Source organism: Emydura macquarii, unplaced genomic scaffold (genome assembly GCF_026122565.2).
Source record: "Emydura macquarii macquarii isolate MOO-44397 ecotype Brisbane River unplaced genomic scaffold, CSIRO-AGI_Emac_v2 contig_3530, whole genome shotgun sequence".
Taxonomy (NCBI): Eukaryota; Metazoa; Chordata; order Testudines; family Chelidae; genus Emydura; species Emydura macquarii.
Genome location: NW_027133667.1, coordinates 8,297,984 through 8,325,252, shown reverse-complemented (window position 1 = coordinate 8,325,252; position 27,269 = coordinate 8,297,984). Strand labels below are relative to the sequence as shown.

The 27,269-nt window shown below is 43.3% G+C and overlaps 1 protein-coding gene across 4 annotated transcripts in view; it reads right to left on the bottom strand.

Annotated features, from left to right (window-relative positions):
• Window positions 1-1,102: 1,102 nt before the first annotated feature.
• Window positions 1,103-27,269, bottom strand: part of TMTC1 (transmembrane O-mannosyltransferase targeting cadherins 1) — a 191,137-nt gene continuing 164,970 nt past the window's right edge. For all 4 annotated transcript variants that reach the window (XM_067536271.1, XM_067536272.1, XM_067536274.1 and 1 more), the window contains 8 exons: window positions 25,628-25,736; window positions 17,433-17,535; window positions 13,513-13,648; window positions 11,028-11,172; window positions 10,266-10,403; window positions 9,422-9,544; window positions 8,337-8,414; window positions 1,103-7,377 (listed from right to left, as the gene is read on the bottom strand). In XM_067536271.1, the coding sequence (XP_067392372.1) occupies window positions 7,237-7,377; window positions 8,337-8,414; window positions 9,422-9,544; window positions 10,266-10,403; window positions 11,028-11,172; window positions 13,513-13,648; window positions 17,433-17,535; window positions 25,628-25,736 (973 nt within the window). In that variant the 3' untranslated portion in view covers window positions 1,103-7,236. The remainder of the gene's footprint in view (window positions 7,378-8,336; window positions 8,415-9,421; window positions 9,545-10,265; window positions 10,404-11,027; window positions 11,173-13,512; window positions 13,649-17,432; window positions 17,536-25,627; window positions 25,737-27,269) is intronic.

Genomic DNA, 27,269 nt, shown 5'->3' with positions numbered 1-27,269 from the left:
GCAATGGCATGATCACGGCCCTGAAGAGCTAACCACCTCAGGAAGGAAATTTAGATGAGATGAGATTCTCTTGCCTGTTTTTCCCTCCTCCATCTCTTTGTCTTTCTACTCCGTAACTCTCAACCCATCGGATACATTTCCTCAGGGTCTCTCCTAATACCTATAACTTATCACTGTGGTAATGGGTACAGATTAATTGTTGATGATGTTGCTTAAGTACATACCAGCTGTTGCCGTTTCCCACCTGCAGCCTTTGATTGTTGTCTGGACTATAATAAATAGCAAAACCAGATTCTGATGCTTATCCTGAACAGCACACTCCTCTGGCAGCAGGCCCACTGAAGTTAAAGGTACTATTTGTGCAGAAAGGTGCTGCTCAGTGAGGGCTGGTCTACACTAGAGAGGTTTTTTTTGCCGACAAAACCGTGAAGCCTCCCTCCGGGGTTGGTCTCCACTCCAAACTGGGAGCGGGGTGAGAAGCCCGGGCTGCTGGATCCCATTCCCAGCGGGGAGAGCAGGGAACAGAGAAACCCTGTGCAGCTTCCCCCAGCTCCTGGTGGGGAACAGGGAGGGGAGAAGCCCCAGGCAGCTTCTCTCTCACACTCCCCTGCTAGGACCTGGGGCAGCCTTGTCAATTTCACAGCTGAGCCATGAAATCAACAAGATTGCCCACAGGGCTTCCCCCTGGGAATGGGGTGGGGGTAAGCCCCAGGTAGCTTTCCACAGTTGGAAAACAGGGAGGAGAGAAGCACAGGGCTGGCTCTCAACAGGGAACTGGAAGTGAGGGAGGGGGCAGTCCACCGGGAACCCAGGAACCTGTGGGGGTACTGGCAGGTAGCTGAGAGACCTGCGGGGAGTAGATGGAGACCAGGTTCTCAGCTCCCCACACTGCCCCTTTTAGGTTGGTGGAAGTGTTCCTGGTGAGGACACACTCCACCCGCCCACAGAGGGTAGCGTGGACATGTTAGGTTGATTTATTTTTCTAGTGTAGACAAGGCCTCAGAGTGAGGGGGTAGATCAGTGTCCTAAGAAGAATCCATTGGTGGTTTACTGTAGGGCATAGGCAAACCCCACATCTGATGGAACAAAACCAGACACAGTAGTTTGTTTTCTCACTTTTATACAAAATAGACATTTAGATACATTTTCTTTTGGAAAGACTTCTCCTATCATAACTCCATTAGGCAAAAATTTATCCCACAATGAAAAAGCAAAGGTTTTTCAAAATACTGTACCAGTGACATATATCCAGCTGCTTAAAAGTGTGAATTTAATTTTTAAACAGTTCTAATGTGTGGGTTTTAAAAAAAATAAGATATGCATAATTGATACAAACAGATGTACAGAAAATAAGAACTATATGGACAACAGCCAATGGAAATAACTCCCACATGATAGCAGGGAGAAAGCAGCATGACACCCACTTCAGACAATAAATTTGTAGAAGCTGTAACTTTCACAGAGGGCAAATTTCCCAGAAGAAAGAAGTTTTCAGCAAGTCAGTATAAACATGGCAAGGAAGTTTTGCACAAAGTTATAGAGATCACCTTACGCAGCTTTGACACATTAAAACACTATTGTAGACCAAGCAATTTTTCTTTTTGCTGCTCCATTTAAATGTACATGAAAGCAAACTCCTACATTATAAAACTCTTGCATGAGTCTCCATAAAGCAAAAATCCCTTAGGGCTAGACTTTCAAAAGAGTGTGTGTCATTTTCACATGCGATAAGCAGGAATGGGGTGTGCAATAAATTAAACACACAGAAATTTCAAGCAGGTGCAAACAAACATTGGCTTCCATAGAATTGAAGCATGCACTAAGTGTTTTGCTGAACCAGGGGCTTATGGAGCAAATAATTAACAGCTCTAAGTATGAGCTAGTAACTAAAACCTGCATGTCTTAAATCACAAGAAAAAGTTTATGCAATATTGGCCTGATTTTCAAAGATGCTGAGCAGCCACAGTTCCTGTTGATTTTAGGTAGAGTTGTAGATGCTCAGAATCTCTGAACGTTGAATTCTAGATGCATGAGAGCGGGCATGACCTTGTGTGGGAGTCCATGTCCCCTCCCCCCTTCTTTGGGGTCTATTTCAGTCTGAAATGAAGGCCATTTTCTCTGATGCGGATACATGCTGCTTGACCAAAATGATTTGCATACACATTTTTATGAAAATCTAGCCCCAAATGTCCAAGCAAAATATAGAAGTGTCCTTCCTAAATCTTTTCTTGTGAGAGACGGAAGTAAGGGAGGGACAAAGAGTGTTGGACTTTAAATAGACAAGATGTGAAAAAAAAAAAAAAAACCCCAACCAAACTTCCAAAAGATTCATTAGTTCAGATTATTATTCTGGTGAGAAAAGACAACCAACCCCCTGCCCCCCAACAAAACAGAATGACAGCTTTTTAGTTTGCCATTTGAAATGGACATGTATAGTTAGCACAAAAGTCCTCTTTCCAGCTCTGGGTTAATTCTCAATTTTGGATTAAGCCAATGTGCATCTGTAGAGGTGTGTTTAGATAATGTCACTCCATACAGGGAAAACACAAAGCAGCACTTGTTCAGGTTTTCAGCAAATATGCATTCATAATTCATACTAAGCATGCTGCAGGAGGCAGAAACCAAAGTATTCATAGTTTATTTTATGACCTACATAAAACCAAAGGGAGAGAATGTTTCCTATAACATTAATTCCAATAAGATCCATTTCATCACAGCTTATCTTGCTCTATTTATCTTCACAGTAAAATTTCCTTTTGGCTGAGGTAACCTATTGCATATTATTGGGCCATTATTGTTCCTTACCTACAGTAAGCCTTTCACGAGATGAACGGTGTGATCCAGCGAAGCATTTTAGGATGGAAGTAGTCCCATTGAAGCCAATGGGATTACCCGTGGTCTTAAAGCTACGCACATGCTTAATTGCTTTGCTACATCAGGGCTTTAGTCAATTCCTCAAGAACTCTGCCAGGATGCAGGATATACAGTTTCTACATTATTATTTGGCATGGGTTGGGCCATAAAGTGCTGATTAGGGAAAGAGGGATTATTTAAATGAACTCTCCCTCTCCTCTCCCAAAGGCTGCCTTAAACCTGTTTCACAAGAGGCAACACGGCCTTTCATTGCTGTGAATAGGATGGGATTAAACCACTTTGCATAGCAACATGTTGCCAGCCAAATGTATAAGAGCAGCATTCTTGTGCATTGGCAGGCAACAGAAATGTACCAGACTGAAGACAGCAGGCAGAGATGACAATATAATAAGCCCTCTGACCACACTTAACTAACCACCTCATGCTGGGCTGGTTTCCCTGGGTTGCCCATCTGAGAAGCTAGCATTGTAACAGTATTGCATGTCTCCTACTAGCCAGGGCTGGTATCTTTTCCTGGATCAGCAAGGGACATATAAATATAGAATAGATTTCAGGTAAGTACAAGTTTTAGCAGGATGGGATGGCCTTGATTGAATGCTCTCATGAGAATGACACAACCCTCCTATTAGATCAGTCAGAAAGGACACACAAAGCTTTCAGTCGAAGTTAAACACACACCCTTCCCCTCTCAAAGTATTGTTTAAAAAAATACAACTTTTTTTTTTTTCCATTTGAAAAATATCATTGGCCACATTCTAAAGCCACACATGTGTGGGACATGGAGAATAAATCTTTTTTATTTGTCTAACTTACTCTTCAGAGGCTAAGTTTATATTTTATACAAGTTTTAAAAACAAAAGATTCCTCCCCTGCCCCTAATGCCTTCCTGCCTGCATTCTCAACCGTCTTTGGCTCAGTGTCAAAGTGCTGGTGGGCTACGGAAAATACACCTAGGAAAGCTCTTGCAGCATTGATACAAGCGTCTTTACAAACAATAGCTCTGCCGATGTGTAGTATGTGATACCATTCAATAGTATCCTTCTCACTCAAGACCCTAGCGTGCCATGTGAAAAGGGCCTTTCCTCTGAGATGCTCTGCACTCCCCTTAGTCTCAATGAGAGTTAACAGACAACACCAACCACCTCACAGACCTGGGCACTAAGGCCTCAGTCCTACAAAGTGAGCCACACAGCAGACCCTTGCCACCCACCCTGAGCCCCACTGACTTCAAGTGTGGGCATAAGCATCTGCTCCTTTGCAGGATCGGGGCATGATTTAGCTCAAAGGGGAATTGAGTGTGTTAATCCCCATGCTCTGCTTTGAAAAATTACACTTCTAATGGGAAACCTTGGTGCTGGTGCCAAGAAATTAGGTTCTGCAGGACAAAAGGGGAGAGCTTCACCTGAATGATGCCTCATCTTCAACCCTTTCACACACTTCCACTATAATGGCATCACTCTCTCCATGGTATGTAGCGATGGAAAACCTGTGGTTCTCACTAAATGGTATTCTCCCCATGCTTTAAAGGGGTCTGAGCTTTTAGGGATAGATGCAAGTTGTCTGAGCTCTGAAACTTTGTTCTGAACTAACTAAAATTCTACTGTTGGAGAACTGGCAGGTCTCAGAGATCACTTTAGCACTGGTTTTGCCTGCATAGCCTTCCACAGGGCTTTCCCAGCCAGACACCCAGGGAGGCCAATTCTGACTTTGTACCAAAAATGTTGACTGCCCTATGACAGCACTAAGTCAGGGAGTGTGGCAACTCCTTCGCTGTGTTGGGGAAAGCCTGACACAAACAGCCTCGGAATAACCATTTCACTAGGAATCCACCTCGTCACTGTAGACCTGGCTTGACATGAGTAACTGGACATGGGGGAGGCCTCATTTCTTGGGAGACAGGATTAGGGAGGTACAAGGATCAGCAGGCTAGAAGCAGAATGTCTGTACTAGCTAAGATAAGGGGGAACACCCAGGGAGCCATATGCAATGGACAAGATAAGCCTGGAACATAAGATGAGGTAAAGAGTCAGTCATGCATGGCCATGATTCCTGCAAAGTGACCAAGTGAATCCCCAAATGTGTGATGCAATGTATAGTAAATGTCTATAAAGGGGGAGGCTGGCTATGGAACTTTGGATGTGTAATATGTCCTATACTCACCCCCTACGCTTGATTCTGATCAACTCAGCATAGCTTTGCTGCCAAATAAAGGAACGCCAGTGATGAGACTGGAGTCGGACTGAATTCTTGGGGAACGGAGTGGAAGAGATCTCGGGGGAGACACAGCAGTCTCATGCTAAGTGAGTCTACAGCCATCACCAGGTTGGGGAGTGGAATCCTCCAAGGATGAGTGGACAAGAGAACTGCTGCTGATCTGTCTCCAAGTTCTAAAAGACAAGTATAGGCAAGCATACAGGTAGAGGAGATAGGAGGGAAATAACCTATTATTTTGCCAGCTGTGAAAAGGTCCCCAAATGCCAATCCGGACTCACACTTGCAGTTTACTTGGGCCTGGTTTGAACTGTTCTCTGTATAAATGAAGATGATTAGGAGAGAGAAGGACAGGAATGCACAGTCTCCATCAGTCCCACCATCCCGCTGTTAGAGGCATGCCCTGGACAGCCCCACTGCTCAACAGAGCTTCTGGAGAATCACCTGGCTACGTGCAGAAGCCAAATTAATAATCTTCAGCATCCGCTGGGCACTGAACAGAACCCTCCTGTGCTTGGATGGGACACTGTTGACTTCTAGACTCTTACTTTATGTCTGTGATTTTACCAACAAAGAGTGGCAATTAGAAATGAAACCCCTTAAATTAAGCAGAGAAGCAGAATCAGGTGACAATGTTGTTGTGCATTTATTTATGGAGACTTCTTTAACTTACTTCTGAGTGCATCTAGAGCTCAGGACAGAGACACACTGCTAGCACTGGTTAAAGCCCTAGGCCATTACCATGCAAACTTTCCCTGACAGAGCTGCATCAATGCACTTCAGTCTCAACTTGAACCACCCCCTAACTATTAATTCCTGGCCCTGGGCTTCTCTTCAGCAAGGACATGGCAATCAGGCTGAAACAAACTGTAGGATGGTTTCATAATGGGGGCTAAGATGAAAACCGTAAAGTTGTGAGATGAGCCACTGTCCAGAGTGAAAGGGCAGGACATCGCTGCACTGCCCCATCTAATCTTCTCAAGTATCTCTACTAATGATAACAGATCAAACTCTCATCTGAGCTGAACTGGTGCATCCCAACAAGTCAATGGGCTTGGTACGGCTGTAATGAGAATTTGGTTCAATATCAAATTGCTTTAAAAATATCAGCAGGGAAAATTATTCAAACACAACCCTGTGTTGCCGTATTTTCTAACTTTATGCAATAAAAGCAACAATCACAAGCCACATTGCCAGTTGTGAAGTAGGTTGCCCGACTCTTATAAACAGAGAAAAATATATTAAACATTTTATTATAAGTTAAAAATAAATAACACTAAAAAATAAATGCCTAAATTCTGAAGCCAACTTGCCTTCCCACTCAGTATTTAAAAATATAGATTTTTTTTGTGGGGGGGAGGAGGGAGTTGGAGTCATTTAAGAATTCCACATTTCCATTGGATAGTTCCAATTTTTCACAGAAATAATAATCCTGATTGGACAAAAATATTATGTGATTTCTGACAATTTTGTGATATCATGAATCCGAATGATTATTGTCAGAGTAAAACAGTCAACTGAGGTTTTTCCTCAAAGGACTAGCTGCCCTAGTCACAGAAGCATTACTTTTAGAGACAGCCATGTCCAGACATAATTCTCCCTTTCCTTGGGGTCATTTTCAAGTCACTGTTGGAGCCCTAAAAATGGTCACCATTTCCCATAGCTTTAACCCTGTAATGACCTTTGACGCTCTCTGCTGATCATTGTCACCATCATCCTGGCTGAGGAGGACTTTATGGGGCTTGCTTTAGAGTCCATTAATAAGTGGGTTAGATGGGTCAATGTTGACTAACAAGAGGCACTGCTCCATCCCTTGCCACAGTGGATGATAACGTTGCCTCTACAGCCCATCCAGCCTGGGAAGTGAGAGACCAGGACAGCAAAGATGTGTCTCCCAGTTACAGCACAAATGGTAGTGATATGCATCCAACCCAAACATAAATCTTGATTAAAAACAGGGGTTTTCCACTCATTCTTCAGCATACCCTACAGAAATGATGGGCCTCCGGCAACTTTGGTGATGCACAAATGTGCGCCCCAAATTTGCCCTCCTTAATTCTGAGTCACATCACAGCTCCTTCCGGGTCACTTCTGCCAATGGGCTTCCACCTCTCTTTCTTCTGCAAGGAGCACAAAGCTCCACCCCTCTGTCTATGTCTGATCTTTGTCCTGGACTTCCTGCAATCGTTTCTCCAAGCGATCCAGTTTAGCCAGATTCTCCTTCAGCAGCTTGCTGTTTGGAACCAGCTGTAAAGCTTTCTCGTAATAGCTGCGTGCAGTGACGTAGTCTCCCTGTAAAGGGTGAAAAAAAGTGTCATTCATATTCTTTGACTCTGAAACAGCATTGTCGGAGATTCCCAATGGATGGAGAAGGCAATTTATAAGGTGTGTTTGACAGTTTTAGAAACAACAACACTCCGCTCATTGTTAAATTGGTCAGCTGGTGTTTCTGAAGAACCTGCTCTGTGCTTAAATTAGATCAGCGGAGACCTGGCAAGAAGCAGATTTAAACAAAGTTGTCGTGTTCAAGCAGAAGAGATGTTTAATACGAGTTAAACTAATATCTTTAGGACATTCAGAATAATTATGCTACAGTAATCACAGAAATATAATACCACGTCTGTCACCATATTTCCATCAACTGGTGCTGTCAGTATTACGCATTAGACACCATCGTCAAATGGATTAGGTAAAGAGGAATTTAAAGGGCTGACTCTCAACTGCATACACTGGGAATACTTATCCAACAGTTTAAAAACAAACATTGTAGATTAGGAGCTAATCGTAGCTTTGCTGGGGAAGAAGCACTGCTTTTAAAAGATGGACCATGCTCACAATCTTCCCCCCCCCCCCACTGCTTGAACTATCAACCTTTCTCTTAAGGGAGGAAATCCTTCAGGGTTCCATATTGCTGCTGCTTTTCCTTCTGATGTATTGCTCACTCCAGGGCCCCCTCTCTGTCGTGTCTAGATTGACTGAATACTTGTGTGACGACCGACATTTCGATCAAGCACCAAGGATTGAACTAGGGATTTCCAGAGAGAAACGCACAAATCTCTACAATTTGAGTTAGATGCAGGATCTCTAGCTGGGACTATAACAGACTTGCATCCTCTGTGGATCAGACACAGAGGGGGACACAAAAGATACACTGAACATGCACTTCTTAGCTGCCTGAAGGCAAGCTCAACCTTATATTCTGAAGAACAGAACACTTGACAGCCCGCAAGAAAGCAAGAGATTATTCCTACCTTGATATGCTCAATCCCTCCCATGTTCATCCAGGCCTGAGCTTGATCTGGGTTCAGCTCCACAGACACTTTATAGCTCTAAGTAAATATGAAATGTCTTCAGGTTAAGATGCTTGTGCCCCTGACTAAAAACCACATTAGGGGAAAAATGACTTCCCCCACCAATCCCTTTAAAAGACTGTTGTCTTCTTTCTTGATTTTTCTTACATACAAAATGTGTGCTGAGTTTCAGTGTCTTAAGTGGAGACAAACGAAGCGACCATTTCCCTGAAGGGCCTATCTGGGGGAATTTGCATTGTCTGCAGATTCCTGCAGAGAAACAAGGCAGTTTCTAGGACAGTGCATTATCTTCTGCTGATCTTGATTTGCAGGGATGCTCTGCACTTTATAACTACTTTCTGCAAACAATATGTGCCTCTTACGAGAAAAGCATCTCTATAACTCCACATCAGCACGTATGTGCGGGGAGGGAGAGAACATTGGCAAGGTTTTAACATTTGAATGGCTGCAATCTTTCTTACAACATGGATACCCGTGTGCAGACTTAACTATCTTAGGTAGCTCTGACCCACCCCTTTATTTTGCTTCTACAGATGTGTGAGAGAGAGGAGGGAAATCACTAAAATAATTTTTGGACTCTGTTGAACACCTCTATTCTTGGGGTGTCAATTTAGGAGGATTCAAAGAACATCTGGACATTTATATGGATAACAAGAATACTCAGAGTTCTAATTAATTAGAACAGAAAATTTGGACAGACAGGATGTTAAACCTTATGATTCCTGACTTAAACTGATCTCTAATAGCTACAGAGCATACCTTGGGTCCACAGCTAACCTACCAAATTGGAGGGAGATTTTTTGCGTGTGACTATTTAAAAAAGGAAAGGAGGTGGAGAGAACCCTACTGCAACTTTAACTATGGACTTGATACTACCTTTCCATAGTCCCAGCTCTACTATATGGTGAGCTAAATATGTGAACAAGCACCATGTATGCTCTCCACAGAGAAATAATTACAGCTAGTAAGCTCAGTTCTTTAACTATAAACATATCCACGTGCTTTAGAGCTGTTACTTGTTGTACCTCAAAAGCCTTGTCAAGAAGGTTTTGTTCTCTTAGCTGATTTCCTTTAGTAAAAAAGAGCTCCGATATGACTTTTGGATCCTTTGGTTTGAGCTGCAGAGCTTTATCTATAGCTTCAAGGGCCTGCAGAAAAAGAGAGAGGACACTATATTCTATTCTATCCAGGTTCTTCTACTGTGCCTATCACCGTGGTATGTGAGTATATACGCCACTGAGCAATACACAGCATCACCACCCTGCTCCCCAAATTTCTGTTTGCTCCTAGACCTTTACCACATTCAGAAACTGAAATTCTAGCACCTCACAGGCTGATTTTCAGAGGTGCTGACAAGTCCCCTTCAGCTGGAGTCAATAGGAACGGAGTACTCAACACCTCGGGAAAAGAAGGGGGGAGAAATCAAGCTTTTGGCCTTCAATCCTATTATCTAGATCAGTGATTTTCAACCCTTTTTCAATTGTGAACCCCTAAAAAGTTTTGAATAGAGGTGTGGACCACTGGAAATCTTAGCCATAGTCTGTGGACCCCCAGGGGTCTGGGGACCAGAGGTTAAAAACCGCTGTTCCATGGTAACAACAACCGTTCGCAGGCCGCTTAGCCATAGTCTGCAGATTCCTAGGGATCTGCGGACCACAGGTTGAGAACCACTGACCTGGATGAACAGAATCATCAGATAAAGCAATCCAGCTATCGTGCCTGCACAAACTGTATCAGTCACTGATGTGGCTAAATGCCCCTTGCTATACACATCTCAGGACAGGATCTAGCCTTTGACTGCACAGAGATTAAAATTTATCCCAAGCCTTTGATTGTGTGCATGTCAGGAACACACAGAGCCCACTGTACCTTTGTGTAATGCTCCTGCTTGCTGTAGATTGCTGATAAAAGGCGGTAGCATTCTAGGCACTCGACCTCCTCTGTCACAATACGGTTGGTCATTTTTTCAGCTTCCTTTGTTTGTCCCATCATTGCTAAAACCTGTGCCTAGAGATCAATAGTAAAGAGTTTTCATTCCTTTTTATGACACCCCTCTCTTATCAAACACTGTTGTCAAAAGAGCTGTGAAAGCTTAGGTTAGCCTGCTTGGCTGGAAAGAGCAGAGTCAGTACAGTGGCCCAGCTGTAGTGCTCCGTACTGCCTTGCACGGGACCCAGCTTCTAGTCCTGGCATCCCACTCTCTGGAAGGCAGGGGCTGGGAGTGCTAACAAGCAATGGTGCAGCAGCACCTTGAAGAAAGAATGACTGACTGGGCTTTGCTCAATAATAACCCCTCCAGCCAACAAGACACAGGCCTGGCTGGCTTTGGGGCAAGTCACTTCTGGTCCTCCTCAGCTAGAGGGGTGGTGGCTACAATATGGGCCTAATGGTGTGAGAAGAAAAGAAGTGGGAGGGCAATTTTCTGGGCTTTGACATGTATGAGGAAGACCCCTTTCCTCATAAAAGTGGGAGGGCAAAATGAAAACCAAGACTTGCTAAGTTCGCTGCTCTAGGGAAAGCTCACAGAGTCATTATAGTCCCCATGGACAGAGAGCCAGTATTTATAAATACTAGCCCAGCAATTCTCTTCTGCATAAAACCCTGGTACACATGTTCCAGTCATACACTTACCAGTGCCAGTCGAATCTCCTTGTTTGAAGGCTGCAGTGCTGCCGCTTCCCTATAAACCCGTAAAGCTTCCTCATACCGCCCCGTGTTGTAGTACAGAGCTCCAAGCGGGGACAGAATTTCAGCTTTCCGCAAGACTTTCAGTGCTCTACAAGTTGGGAAGAATGAAAGGCCTTCAGCTGACGCTGGGACCACAGTGTAAGACAAGAGTGTGATTTGCTGTGGGGTCTGCCTTGGAAAGGTTAGCGCTCTGCACTGCCAAACCACAGCTTGAGGCTTGATCCTATCCTGACCTTTTGCTCCAAGCCAGCCCAGAAGGGAAGAGCTTTGGAGGCGGCATTCATAGTCCCTGATGGGAGAAGGGAATGCCCCCACCAGCAATCCCGCTGGCCTGTTAAGGAGCAGAAGGGACGGGCTCTAAGGGGAATGGAAATCTGCAGCTGTGAGATGAGGGTGGCAATGCAGGAGCTGAAGAAAAGGGAGGTGGTTCCAATGAGGAGGCAAAAGAAAGTCCATCCTCTCTCGCCCACTGGGAGGCAAACCCCAAAGAGTCTGTTTGTTCAGCATACAGTGCAATGCTCTTCTGCAGAACAGGAGGTTGCCTGAAGAGGGCCTGAATTGCAGGGGGTGTAGGTCTTGGCTCAGGATTGCATGGCAATTGGTACTCGAATACAAACATGACACTGCCTCCCTGGCACGCTTTAATGCCATGCGAACGGCATTAACACTTTAGGAGCCCAGAGGTTTCTGGCTGTTATCAGTAAACAGTAACACCCCTGCAGCTGAAAGTAGCAGGAGAGGTCCTGGGGCTGGGCTCAAGAGGAGCTTAGCAAGGCACTTGCTGAACAGGCCAGGCCAGGCGATTGTCAACTGAATCATACAGCTCCGTGCATTCTCAGACACCAGCCAGACACAGCCACAATGGTAAACCCGCCACCCCGAAGGATGGAGTGAAAAAGAACCAACGCTGCACTGGAAGATTAAAATGCTAACGCATCTTCGTAAGGTCTTGTAACAAAGACTGGATGTGGGTGGGGACGAGTGAGGAGTCAGCCTCCCGTCCTGAATCACGGACTCACAGGGTACATCTACAATGCAGTAAAACACCTGGGGCACCAAGTCTCGGAGCCTAGGTTAGCTGGCTCAGGCTCACAAAGCTCAGGCTGCGGGTCTAAAACTAGCAGTGTATCTTGCTTGGGGAGCCCAGGGTCTGAGACTTTCCTGGGGTGCCAGAGCCCGCACTCCCGCCCACGCCCAAACATCGGCACTGCAATTTTATAGCTCCGCAGCCCAAGTCCCTTGACTCGAGCCAACTGGGACCATACTGCGGGGCTTTTATCACAGTGTAGGTGAACCCTTAGACTTTAAGGCCAGAAGGGACCATCATGTTCATCTAGTCTGACCTCCTGCACATTGTGGGCCACAGGACCTCACCCGCTCCTGTAACAGACCCATTACCTCTGTCTGAGTTACTGGCCTCCTCAAATCATGATTTAAAGACTTCAAGTTGCAGGGAATCCACCATTTACTCCAGTTCAAACCAGCAAGTGACCCATGACGAGGGTGAAAACTTCCCAGGGTCTCTGCCAATCTGACCTGGGGAAAATTCCTTCCAGATCCCAAATATGGCAGCCAGTTAGACCCTAAGCCAACCAGACACCTGGGAAAGAATTCTCTATGGTAACTCAGAGCCTTCCCCCTATAGTGTCCCACCTCCTGCCATTGGAGATATTTGCTAATAGCAGTCATGGATGGGCCACATGCCATTGTAGGCAGTCTCATGATATCATCCCCTTCATTAACTTATGAAGCTTAGTCTTAAAACAAGTTAGGTTTTTTTCCCTCACTACTCCCCTTGGAAGGCTGCTCTAGAACCTGACTCCCACGATGGTTAAAAGCCATCTAATTTCAGGCATAAACTTATTGATGGTCAGTTTATAGCCATTCGTTCTTGTGCCAACATTGACCCTCATTTTAAATAACTCCTCTCCATCCCTGGTGTTTATCCCTCTGATGTATTTATAGAGAGCAATCATATCTCCCCTCAGCCTTGGTTTGGTTAGGCTCCACAAACCAAGCTCCTCAAGTCTCCTCTTGTAATGTGGGTTCTCTAGTCTTCTGATCATCCTCGTAGCATTTCTCTGCACCTGCTCCAGTTTGAATTCATCTTTCATAAACATGGGGTATCAGAACTGCACACAGTATTCCAGATGCGGTCTCACCAGTGTCCTGTATTATCTCAATAACACTTCCCTATCTCTACTGGAAATCTCTCGCCTGATGCATCCGAGGTTTGCATTAGCCTTTTTCACGGCCACATCACATTGGCAGCACAGAGTCATCCTGTGATCCAGTACACCTAGGCCCTTCTCCTCCTCTCTTGCTTCCAACTGATACGTCCCCAGCTTATATGAAAAAGTCTTGTTGTTAGTCCCTAAGCACACCAACACTTTGTGCTATTAAATTTCATTCCATTTCAATTACTTACCGTTTGTACCAAGCTTCAGCCTCTTTGTTCTGCCCCAAAGAGCGGTAAAGCCTGCCCAGGTTCACCATGGCCACATAATGGTTTGGGCTGAGCCAGATGGCCTGCTGGTAGTGGGACACTGCTTTCTCAGGAGTCCCTGCAAAGCGAAAGGTACTAAATCAGGCTTCTGATTCTTTACAATAATCATCATCAGTTGCAAAATACTCCTTGCATGAGTATTCAGTATACTCAGAAGGTGGGAACTATCACGAGAGAGAAATCCCGTCTCATCTCCTCTTGAAATTATGCACAAAGGAGAATTGCCATTCAAACAAAAGATTTAGGGAAAAATGAGATTTAGGACCCTAACTTTAGGCACAAATTTACTCAGATGTAATGGACAGAGGCTGCACACAAATGGAGACAGGACAAACAACTTCGGTTTTAAAATGAATTTTGCTACTGCAGCTGGAGCTGAGGGAAATGAGTTTTTTTCTGATAGAAAGTGGGAGCAGCAAGTAGCCACTGGGTTACAAGCTGCAGCTGAAAGGATAGCTGGGCTATGGAATGGGAACAGAGAGAAGCAGTCTCTCAAATTCAGGTAATCTGGAAAAGAAAAATAGTAACTAAAAACTAATTTGACAACAGATATAGACAAAACTTAGTAAAAGGATATTTCAGTCCTTCCCCTACAGTGTTATCGCTTCTTGCCACTCACAATTATTGTTGTGAAGGATACATGGGAGAAACATGGATTTTTAGTATTTAGAAAAAAAGATTCAAATCCAGCAGCCATACACAAATAGCAATAGTCTACCCTGCACTTTGCAACAATGGTAGGCTACTGATTCCCTTTTCTTGGGTGGCTGAGGGCATGCGCAGCCTCTGCATCCAAAGACTCAAAAAGGCACCTGAGGCAGACTCCAATAGACCACTAATTCCCACCCTGCTGTAGTTATTTCCATGGTTTAGAATTTATTGGTAGAAAATGCCTGTTTTGTAGAATATAATCAAGATTTCTATGTTTCAAAGGAACCATTGGGTGGCACTGTGTCACTGCATTTTACCTATCTGCACATGAAATGACAAAGGAGATTCTGAAACCCTTGATATCAGACACAAATACAAAACAAACGATTGTGTAAATAACTTGAAAAACTATAATCATTCTTCTGTGCCTTGTGTTTAAAAAAATGCTGAAGTTCATTTTGTGCTGAAGAAAGGTACCAGATTATTATAAATACAAATTCACTCCCCAGGACTAGTAATTTTACATATAACCTTTCGTACTGAAGGATCTCACAGGGCTCTATGCACACACACTCTGAATATTAACTACAAAATAAGTATACACAAGGCTGAAATCAGCAACATCCCCGCAATGCAAATGTGAAAGCTTCAGTGGATATTAACTCAGCTATGTTGCACATCTTGGGCCAGTTCCTCAGCTGGTGTAAATCATCATAGCTGGAGCTATGTCTATTCACATCTGCTGAAGACTTGACCCTTCATGTTTTATGACAAACCATTTCACAGTGAGCAGCAATATATTAAACCATATTTTTAGCCAGGAAAAACAGCAATAAAAAACAGTACACGTGTGCAACAGGGCTAGAACCTAAAACTTTAAGTATATCCTGCCTTTTTTTTTGACTGTCTGTACAATGTAAAAGTTTAACAACACTTTTTTTCTGTTCTATTTCCTTGAATTTTTAAAGGAAGCAAGAGAGAAATCCATAGTGAGAATCATAAACATAAAGCCTCAAAGCTGGACGAGGACATAACCCTTTAGGGTAGAATTTTCTAAAGTGCTCAGCCTTGGCATAACTCTGCCCCCACTGATGAGCAGATGAACGCTTTAGAAGACTCCTTCTTTAAAGTGCTTGAATGTTTACAGGTGCATAAGCACTTAAGCCACAGTTGAGTGAACTTGTCTTCCAGGCCAACGGATGCCTATGTATTAGGTACACACTTAAGCAGGTGGAAGTAATGCATTTTATTATAGCTGTGTCAACTGAGGGCTTGTCTTCACTGCAGAGATAACTGGAGTTTTAACTCTAGTGTGCCCCTAACTCAAGTCCCATCCACACACAGGCTATGTCTACACTAACACTTTTGTCAGTAAAACTTTTGTTGGTCAGGGATGTGAAAAAAGCTACCACTGCTCGTTGGGGGTAGTTTAATTGTGCTGGCGGGACAGATCTCTCCCGTCAGCATAGAGCAGCTACACTGCTGTGCCACTGTAAGTTCTGTAGTGTAGACATAGCCACAAAAACCTATGGCTTGACTGCGGTGGTGCTTCTGATTTGAATTGGCTGGCTGGAGAAGGAGATAGGTGAGAGCTCAAGTTAGCACAACTCATCAGCTGCTAATCCAATCACTCTGTGTAGCTCGAGTGTTATTTTGCAACCTGGCCACTCTCACTCAAGCTAGGCTAACTGGAGAGGAGTATACTTCAGTGTAGATTGCTCAAATTAACTCTCAGTGAAGACACGTTCTGTGACTTAATACCATTTTCCACGGCACAGCGTAGTAGCCATTTTTCAAACGTTTGTAACTTTATTGTCCAGTTTTCTTCAGACTCGGTCACATCCTCAACAGGACTTTTCACATTTCAAGTTTCAAAATTCAGGGGGTTTTTTTGTTTGGTTTTTTTTAATTGTGTGGGTGGGGAAACTGTGGGAACAAAACCGGGACAAGTTACTTTTTCCCCTTGCAGAATGAACAAGTGCAAAGAGAAACTGATTCATACTAAATTGAAATGGAATCTGCAGGCTGGAATAGGGCATCTTAGCAGCTTCACACAACGGTTTAGGCCTGGAAGGGAAGTTTGAATTTTGCCAGGTTAAAATCTCTGCTTCTGCACTTAATCCCATGATTTCTTTCATGACCCCAGATACTCAGCACTTTTGTTTTACACTGGCAGCAGCACAGTGCGCACTGACATCAGGGTAGGGTAAGGGATCAGTACTAACTCAGAGGGAAGAGCGCCACCTACACAATCACTAATACCTCTTCTTGCCAGATCTTGGCTTTCAAAGGACTCCCTTCCAGGTATTAACTGAGCCTGCCCCTATTTTACTTTGAGATGTGAAAACAGCATTGGCCTGAAGCACAGAATGAGTCTCAGCAATGCAAGCTTAGTCTGCAGTACTTCATCAGTGTCTCAACCCTGTTCTGCAAGGACCACCTCTAGTAGTGAGAAGGTAGTTTAATTTTCTGTGTCTGTTAAAACTTGGCCTTGCTTCTAAAACAGTCAATAAAAGGTGCCAGTTGTGGTGGTGGTTTTTATTATGTGGATGCCAGGAACTGACCAGGGGCCACGGAAGTTGAATTTGAACCAATAGCACAGAAGTGAAAGGCTCTGTATCCCATTACCAATCTGCTGAGAAATCCATTCTCCCCAGAGCAGCCTAATTTTTTCTTTTGCCAAATGATTTTATTTTTAAAGCTTTTGTTCATTTTACAGCAGTGGCATTCAGCTTCTTCTAGCCAAAGAGCAACTTTGTCACTGAGCAAAGTCACAAAAGTGACATGGGTGTCTGTCTGTCTCGCGTTAGTTTTAAGTGGTCATGTGCTGCTGGGGAAATCACCACACTGTCGGCAAGCAGGCCACTGTGTGATGCTCATCCTTGAGAATAGCGCTGCAGGCACTGGTATGGTGAAACAAATGCGGTACGTAACACCCACACTGAAAATCACTGCTGTACGGTATTAGCATTTCTTACAAAGCTTTCCAAACCTCATCACTGTGGTCAGTCTCCAAAAAGCAGGGACAGTCTGTATTTATCGACTTGGAGTTTTACAAACTACAAGGAAAGAGAGTCCATCCTCTGCTCTGGACAATCTTTAAAAAATAAACAAACAAACTAAATAAACCAGACCCCCTCAACAAAGCAAATAAGCCAGCAACATAAATCTCCTAGCTTCATCTCACTTACCGGTATCAACTAAGAAAACACCATAGTTATTGTGCAGATCAGAGCTCTCTGGACAATTCTCTATCCCAGCCTGATAAACCTCCTTGGCTTCTTTAAATTGTTCCTTAAACAGAGGAAGATTTGTTGTTAGTGGTAATACCAGATTTGTTACTATTGGCTGCATACAGATATTTCATGGAAATGCCTTATCATCATAACAGAATTTCAGCAGCCCATGTAGTCTCACCTCAATGTGCAGTGAGTTGTGCACATAGGGTTAACTCTTGGCCCCCATTTAAGTCAATGGGAGTTTTGCCATTGACTTCAATGGGGCCAGGATTTCATCCACAGAGTCAGCATTTGCCAACTGTTACCTTACAAGGGTCCTAGCAATTACCTCCACTTCCCCAGACATTCACAACAGTGGTAATAATTGTTGGTAAATGTTGCCAAAAACTTGCTCTGCTCCAGTCCTGAGTGGTTATCCTGGTGTAGGTTGTTGAATAAAATTGGTTCCAGTGTCTAAGGCAGTGATACTTAGAGCTCAGTGGTTCAAGAGCCAAATCAGTGATCAACATTAGCAGCCACAGTTGTGTGAATTCATGGTTTAATTTACTACAGTACTATTCATATTTAAACAATATGAGAGGGGAAACATCGAGGTTTATATATACAATATCATTCTCACAGCAAATAAGTTAATAACTTAGTGCAAGTGGATAATCGGTTAATAGGCTAGTAAAAGTATCCTGATTGGTTAATAAATAAATCCACGTGTTTTAATATCACGTGCTGCAAAGAGCCACAAGAGCCACATTAAAGAGCCACTTGTGGCTCACGAGCTGCAGTCTGAGTATCACTGGTCTAAGGCACGGTCAACATCTAAAACTGAAGTTGCTCTAGCTACATCGCTCAATGCTGTGAAACATTTCACACCCTGTGTGACGTCATTAGGTCAATCTAACTCCCACTGTAGATGCAACTAGGTTGATAGAATAATTCTTTCATCAACCTAGCTACTGTCTCTAGGAGAGCTGGATTAATGACCTCAACTAAAAAACTCTTTCCATCGACACAGAAAGTGTCTGCACTACAGTGGCCCAACGACAGCACTGTAGCTGTGCTGCTATACTGTACCGTAGACAAAACCTCAGGCTGCTATAAGTTATTGTTGAAGGCATGCTGCTATTCTGTCTGCACACCCTGCACTACGTTACCAGTATCAAATGACCTGATGGAGCATTTGCAGCTCCCCATAGATTTCAATGGAATCTGTGGGTGCTCAGCACTTCTGGAAAATCAAGCTATAGTTCTTTGCTTTGTAATGCACCTAGGGACACCCAGCATACAAAAGGCACTCTATAACCTACATTCTAGCTACTGTGAATTTCATGAGTATGTAGCCAGACACTGTGATGAGAATAAGGTCTTTAATTCTGATCAAGCAGTAATTAATAAGGTTTCCCACTTACCACAGTCCAGCTGGTATGAAGTAACTACCTGCTTGCTCATCCATAAGAGTGTTAAAGAATTACTGTTTTTTCTCTCCCCCTTTCTCTCTCAGTTCATACATTTGCTGTGGGTGGTATCATTGAATGCTAGTGAAAGGTATTTAATGGTCAGGACCAAACATGGTGCAAGCAGATGCTGTGCAAATTTCTACCACCCAGCTCTGTTGCTGAGGAATTCCTGCACCTTAATGATCTGGATGGAACAACCCTCCAAAGACAGAACAGGGCCTCTTCCTGAGACTCCCAACTGAGGCCAGCTGTTTGGTAACCTTGTGAGATGGGATGGGGAAGAAGCTGAGACCACCAAGAGGGATTTTCACAGCCAGGACTTGAACCTAAATTTAAAATGGCAAAAGGCCATTAATTCACTGCACCTTAGTCCCAATCTTTTTTTTTTTTTTTTTTTTTTGCGCAAATGACTGATGCTGCTTTATTACAAGGATCTATAAACCAAGATATTCAAAAGTGACCAGCCATTTTGGGTGCCCCACTTGGCACACCATAAAGGGGCCTGAATTTGGTTGCACAGGACTTTTTGTAATTAGGCCCCGGTAGGGCACCAAGTTGGGCACTGAAAAATGTTGGCTGTAGTAGCTTCTTACACAAGAATTTCCTAATTCTTTGAATGGACAAGAATGCTTTTGCTTCTGAACACATGTTCAAGTTCTGCTCTCAGCTGTTACACAGTGAATCCCAGAGCTCATTCACTGAACTTACTCTGGATCTAGAGCAGTGTAACTGAGAGCAGAATATGGCCCCTTAATTTTTTTTTTTTTTTTAAATGAGCCAGCTCTTCTCTTCATATTTCATTTCAGAAATGAGAGGCTGAAATTAATGGCATTTTAAAACATGACTTGAAAGCAAATGACTGACATGGTTAAGTGCCTTCACATTTACATGATAAAGGTCAGCCAGCAGAAAAGATAGGGTCTGATAACACATGGAAACATTCTTTAAAAATATTTTGTTTGGACAGTTTGCATATCCCCATATGGAATTGACACCACCTTGTATTCCACAAGGGAAAAGAAGGAGTACAATTAGCATAATGAATTCTTAACTAAAACAATGGGCAACTGCCTGAGAAAATCCCTGTGTCAGGGTTTGTCTACACTTAAAATGCTACAGCAGCACAGCTACATGCTGTAGCTGCACCAGTATAGCACTTCAGTGTAGACACAACCTACGCCAATGGGAGTGGTTCTCCTGTCTTTTAGGTAACCCACTTCCCCAAACTGGCAATTCAGCTGTCAACCTAGTGCTGTCTACACAGGAACTTAGGTCAGTTTAACATCACCACTCAGGGGTGTGGATTTTTCATATCCCTGACTGACATAGCTAAACCCACCTAATTTTCTAGTACAGACCAGGTCTAGCTTCAAAACTACGTGTTTGTTTTTTGTCTCAGCTGACTATAACTTTGTTTTTCTTTTTGAAGGGAAAAAGTTTTCCTTGTTGAGTTTACTGATCATACAAGCTGCGTTTAAACCAAGAAGCAGTTGTTATGCTGGAATAATGGGGTCTCAAATCAAAGCATTCAAACTCAATGACATATATGACTATGAGCTGTTGTTATGTCTGTACTGCACAGGTATCCATAAAGCATTGACATCTCACAGAGTCCTGTCCCAGCGATGCTGGGTTTATTGCACAGTCTCTGGTGAGATCTTTTTGGCAGTTCCAAAATCCTGACCAGAAATCTGGAAAGGTATGTCCCGGGCATTATTCAGAATTTACTCTCACTCAGCCTATCTTCTTCTAAACAGTTACAGGAGCCTGATTGTCCTAAGTGCACTCAATATTGCCAACCCCAAGCCTTCAAAAAATCATGAGTCAGGCCCCCAAAACTCAGGAGATGACTTATAAATTGTCAAGATTTTTATGAGATTTAAAAAAAAAAAATTCTGGGAGCTTTTCATTTGCCTTCTGAGCATGTAGGATGCATTTAGGTCACATTTTCCGGCTTTTCCCTGCAACCACAAGGGCTAGAAATTTCCTTTTACAAAAAATAAAAGCTGAGATTCTCACAAAATAACTTGACTCCTGAAGCTGAAGTATGAAGATAAAACACCAAATATCATGACTCTCAGGATACAACTGTGAGAGTTGGCAACACTGTAATATCAGGACAAACTCCAGTTAAGGCAATAAAGTTGCAACACTGTAAAATTGGTGAGAGATTGGAATTAAACAACAAATGGTGAATTTCTGATATCACAACCATTTCCATGGCAACGTATTATTGTGGCACAAACAACGCACTGCAACTGTGATCAAACAGAGGGAGAGGTTGGGCTCCCAATGAGTGGGGCAGCCTTACTTAAAGGCACCAATATCTTTATAAACAGCAAAGGGAACATAGAAAGCACGCTAGAGAAACTGTGTGTTGTATAAGTGTTCTCTCTGAGTCTGTTCTGGTTTGAAAATCACCCTTTGAGGGACTAGTAGTCACTGAATTACAGGCTAATTCCTTTGAGCATGAGACTTTCTTCCTAAAAGCATCTTTTACAACTGCAGTAGCAAAGGAACTTTAAGCCCTATTTCAGATTCATAGCTCTTAAATTACTGGGAAACATACTGTGTAGGACCAAGGCAATCAAGATGCTGTCTCATTGTGTCATTTTCACTTGCTTTCTCCTTCTTTAGCAATCATACACAGCCTCAGAAACGACAGTTTATCATAAGCATGGCCACGTCATGAGAGCTAATTAAGTGTGCAATTTCTAGCAACTCCAATCCCCTTTTCAGACATGTGAAAGATAAAATTCTTGTAACACTCCCTCCCCCACAGCTACACACAGTTTGATTTTAAAAAATTTATGTTACTGGGATAAGTTTTGCATGTTGTGCATGTTAAAAGTATCCAACAATGAAAAGAGTGTGCTTCAAATTATGCTCCAAATAGAAAGAACAAAGGCCATGAATTTAATTCCTTTCAAGAACTACAAATGATGCATTTCTTTAAAATGAAAGAAATCAGACAAACTGAAAAATGAGATCTAATTTCTCCTTCCCAACACATTTATCATCAGGCCAATGCTGGCAGAATTTCCTGTAATGTATTCCTCAAGGAGCTTTGCACATTTAGGGTCTGACTCTGCAGCCCTTAATCTTGTGGAATAGCACTTACTTGCATGAGTGGTCCCATGGAAGTCCCATGGAAGTCAACAGGACTGTTTGTGTAAGTGGTACAAACTATAAGGGCTGCAGAGTCAACTATTAATCTAGTGTGGCTTGAAATTGGAGGTGTTAAAAAGATAAAGGAAGTTGTTACCATCTGGGGAAACTGTATAGAGTAGACCATCTTTTTTTTCCCCACTTAGTCAACCCATAAGAGGATGGACAAACCATACGTGTGGAGTAGATAGATTATTAGTGGAGTTAGCATTTTTAAGGCAAGGGAACTACAGCTAAGGACATTTCCTTTGGACATATGGCCTTACAATACTATATTGTTTGATTGTCCTGACAATCTTTTGACCAGTACTTCTAATTATTGAAAACTAATTAGTATTAAAACCAACTGCCATCAAGAAGTATTCATTTTATTTACTCTTGGTAGTTTCTTCCATTGCAGGACTTACTCAAAACACAGTTTCAATGCAACACACACACTGTATGTGTTTGTATATGCAAATATATAGCTGATGGAAAGCCAAAGGCCATGCCTTAAAATTCCTATCATATCAGATATCCTAAAGATTTTCATCTAACCTGCACAGATCTGGTAACATTTTACTCTCACCCCTAGAGGGAAAGAGAAGAAAATAAAACAAAATACATTTTAGCAACTGATATTTATTATAGGCAAGGCTGGTAGCAGCACCTATTAAAACTGCCGGATACGTCTCATTTTAAGGCCCTGTTTTTATTTGCTGTTAACTTTGCCAAATCTTAACCCTTTGTGCTGAACTTTTTCATGCTGGATGTCTGCCTAAAGAGGAATCTTTTTGGAAAATTTCAGCCAAAAACGGTTCAGATGTTTTTAAGAACATGCCTAGTGAAAAATACATTGTTTGGCTCACGTTAAAAATTTAGATGGTCTTTTCTTCTAAAAGCTCTAGCACCCACATGTTTTGCGGCAGGGACTTGAAATTTGGCAGGGGGTTGCCTTGGTATCAGAGATGTGCCTTGAGCTGTGCTTAAGAAAATCCTCCCAAATTTGTCCAAATTATAAGCCTCTGAGTTTTCACATGCTCAGAACATGCTCCAGTGTGGGGCTGTAGAGGGCTGAGTAGGACTTTCTTTGTATTTGTAGCTCTGGGCCGCTCTGAGAAAAAGTTGAGGCTGGGCACTGGAACTGAGAGAAGAGAGCTTGTTTCTCCTGTGCTCTCAGTGACACCCTCAGGTAGCCTGGAGGAGGAATTTGCCTGATTCAAAAGCAGAGAGGACAAGAGCCAATCCTGGGGGAGGGATGTGGATGGAGATGATTGGGTCAAGGAGCCTGGAGGAGACATGACTGGAACTGGAGGCTGCTGGGGTGAGGGGAACAACTGGGATTGGGAGCTGTGGGGTGAGGGGTGAGTGGCTGGGCAAGAAGGTAGGGGCTGGGAGCTGGTGTGTGCGTGGAGACTGGGAACCAGGCCAGGATGGGGGGATTCTTAGATTCATGGTTTTTAATGCTAGGAGGGACCACTGGATCATCTAGTCTGACCTCAGAGACCAGCACTGGGAGAAAGGGAGGAAAAAATGAGGGGGAGGGAGGGAGAGAAGGACTGGAATCAGAAAAGGAGCTGGTGGAGGGACTAGAACTGGGAACCAGTGGGGCAGGAGAAATGAAACGGAGGGAGGGGAGACAAATCTGAAGAGAAGCTGGGTGTGTGTGTGTGGGGGGACAGAGTTAGGGCTGACTAGGCAAAGAGACTGGAAGACAGAGCTGGCGAGGAAACCGGGGGCAAGAGGGAAGCATGGAGAGGAGATGGGAGAGGAGCCCAGGGGAGGAGACTGGGACAGGAAATGAGTGAGGATGGGGAATCGGGGTGGGGGGCCACTGGAGACTTGAGGTAGGGGGAAGAGACAGATCAGAGAGGAGCCTAGAGAAGGTGAACTGAAACTAGCTGGGCAAAGAGACGGGACAAGGTGCTGGTGGGTGCTGGGGAGAAATTGTGAATGGCTGGACAAGGGACTGGGGGTGGGAAAGGTATGATACCATCTTTAATTGCATGGTCACAAACTACTTTTTCCACTGGAACCTTGCCTTATTCAGTGTACAGGATGGACCTGCTCTGAATATGAATCAGGACTGTACAGAGAAGGAAATTGTTGTCTGTAGGACTCTTGCCTTATTTGTTGCAGAAGTTGGAAGGTGTGTAGTGAATGAGGCAGGGGACTGCAGGAAGAGAAAGAACAGTCTCATGGTTAAGGCAGTTGAATGCTGCTGTGGGAAATGCTGCTGTGTGTGTCTCTGCCACAGAGTTCATGTGTGATGCTAAAGTCACTGAAACCTAACTTTTCCCAGGTGGGCACTAATTGCGTGTTCTCATTTTCAGAGTGCCCAACTTAAGATTCTGGGATCTGATATTCAGAAGCGCTGAGCGCTCGCAATTGCAAGTGAAGTCAATGGGAGCTGTGCTTTGAATGTATAAAATGCTATTTGATTCCACGTTCTCTGAAAAAATCAGGTCCTGGATGTCTCAAATTCAGCCCCCAAAATTCATGGATACTTTTGACCTTAATCTCTTTGTGCCTCAGCTCCCCAGTTGTAAAATGGGGATAAAACCCACTCATGTCACAGGAGTATTTTGAAAAAAAAAAATTAAATAACATTTGTGAAACACTCAGATACTATAGCAATGAGCGCAGTAGGAAAGCTCAGAAGGAAATTAATAATTTTTATTTCAGAATGGAGCTTGAACAGTGTGCAATAAATAAGGCCTAAGACCACACGTTGAAAAAAAAACAAACCACTGAATAGCTGCTCATTAAGAGGGGACTATCCACCTTGTGCACTGAGTGAGGCAGGGGTCTTGTTTAAAAACAGTATGTGATCATGTAATTAAAGAATGAATCATAATGCAGATGAAGAAGGGGGATCGAATTAAGGTTGAGTGCTTGACTTTTGAGTGCTTGACTTTGCAACCTTAAAAATGTTCTGTTAAACACAGGGTTTTTTGTATGTAATGTATTATTATGTAGTTTGCCTATCATCACACTCTAGGTGCACTATGTAATAGATCATGATTCTTTATAGCTCCAGTAACTTGAAAAGCTTCCAAATTACATTAAAAGTTCACAATGTACTAACATAACCTCAAATCAGCTCAGTCTAATTACTATCCCAGAGTGCGATTGCTAAAGTGAAGCCATTAATTCTAGAATACACCAGGCTGCCATATATCCAGATAGCCACAGAATTACTTTTTTTTTTTTTTTTAAATAGATGTATGATAGGGATGAGATAACTCAGGGATGCAACCCCATGCTCTGGATATCCCTAAACCTCCAACTGCCAGAAGCTGGGACAGACCAATCACTTGAAATTGCCCTGTTCTGTTCATTCCCTCTGAAGCATCTGGCATTGGCCACTGTCAGAAGACTGGCTGCTGGGCTGGATGGACCATTGGTCTGACCCAGAATGGCCATTCCTATGTATTGGTAAGAGAGTTTTTAAGTGTACTCAGATGAGAACTGGGCATACCAAAAGGTCACATCAATGCATCATGCATAGAAGAAATGAGCTATCCAAGTCTAAATGTTACTAGTTACCTGTTCAGCCAACAAGGAAGCAAGGCTTGAGTAAGCATCTGCAAACTCTGGACCATATTTAATGGAATCTCTCAATAAGAACACAGCTTCCTCTTTCTTCCCCTGGGACCTGCAAGTCATAAAAGAAACAAAGTTCTTTTAAACAACGTGTTTAGGTCACCTATTGATTAAATACTTTAAAGAGATTTGAAAGTCCGTGTCTTTTTCTTTTCATCAAAGACTAAATAATTAATTTTGGCTTTCTATCCACAGACTCTATAACCAGAATCTCCTGAGGCAACAGAGAATTCCAGAGTGTCTCTGTCAGCAGGAGGAGGAGAAGTGAAGAACTGAAGTTATCAGATACATGGTACATTTTGTACCTCGGCACCCACAGATTCCTCATATGGATTTCTATAGCTTGCTGGGAAACATACAAGTTTAACACAAAGATTCTTCTTCATCTATAGCACCTCTCTCTCTCTTTTTGGTGGGACAGGGTGAGAGAAGGTGGATGGGGCCTGTTTTCACAGTAACTGCTGGCACCAACCTGGACAAACCTACCAGGAAACTCTCCGAGTGATTTGAGAAGAAATAAGAGAATCCTTTTAAGAAATGGAAATGTCGGGCCTCATATCTGCAGCAGCCCTTCACTGGCAGTTCTGCAGCATTCCAGGTCTGGAGTTGGCAGGGAGGGGCATGGGGGCTGGCTGAGCTCCCCTGGTTATTCCCCCTTTGACAGGTGTGGAGTAAATCAGTACAACTTAATACCGCATGATGCTTTAATTTGTGCAGTTTCCCCTTCCATGGTATAAAACTGCCTTCTCTCTTTAGGTGGGGTGGCCAGGGAAGGTTCTAGGTCCAGCCATGAATGGGGAAGCAATGAGAAACAACTTTTATTCTTCAGGAATCAGCTCTGTAAGGGCCAATAAGCCAGTGAGGCCATGTGGCAGAAGGGATGCAAGAGGAATCCATGCAGATACTTCACCTCATGTAAAACCTCTTGAGATCTTTAGGTTAAGGGAACCAAACCTCTGGTTTCTTCTGTGGGAGCAGGAAATCTGCTCACTACTGACAAAAAAATTCACGGAAATTCTGAGCGTTTCAACTCTCCCTTATGCGGGTTATTCTCATATAAGGAAGTTTGGCGCCAACAGGATTTTCCTTAATGGATCAGACCTTTGGCTCCATTACTGTGGTATTCTGGCAACAGTGGTGGCTTCTGATGCTTCAGATGAAGGCAAAACAGATAAGCAGTAATGCACATAGCCAGCTCTGTAGTACTATACACGGCACGAAAACATTTCATCCTGACTCCACAATCATCAGTACATGCCATGTTCTCAGCTTGCAAAAGTACAAACATAATGGTTTATAAAATTATGGAGCTCCAGCCATATTTGTCTTTAATTCTGAAGTCTATGAAGAAAGAGGACAAATCTATGAAACTCTGAATCATCCAGCAGAACCCTGGCCATGAGTTAGACATAAGTCAAAGCCAAGCTAACGACAACTTCATCAGAGCACAATGCACTACATGGGATTCTCCCACAGAAGCCATTAGAAAGTCACTTGTCTTATCGGAAGAAATGTGTAGGGTTTAGAACAGTGGTCTGCTAGTCAGGACTCTTGGGATCTATTTCCATTTCTGTCACGGACGCAT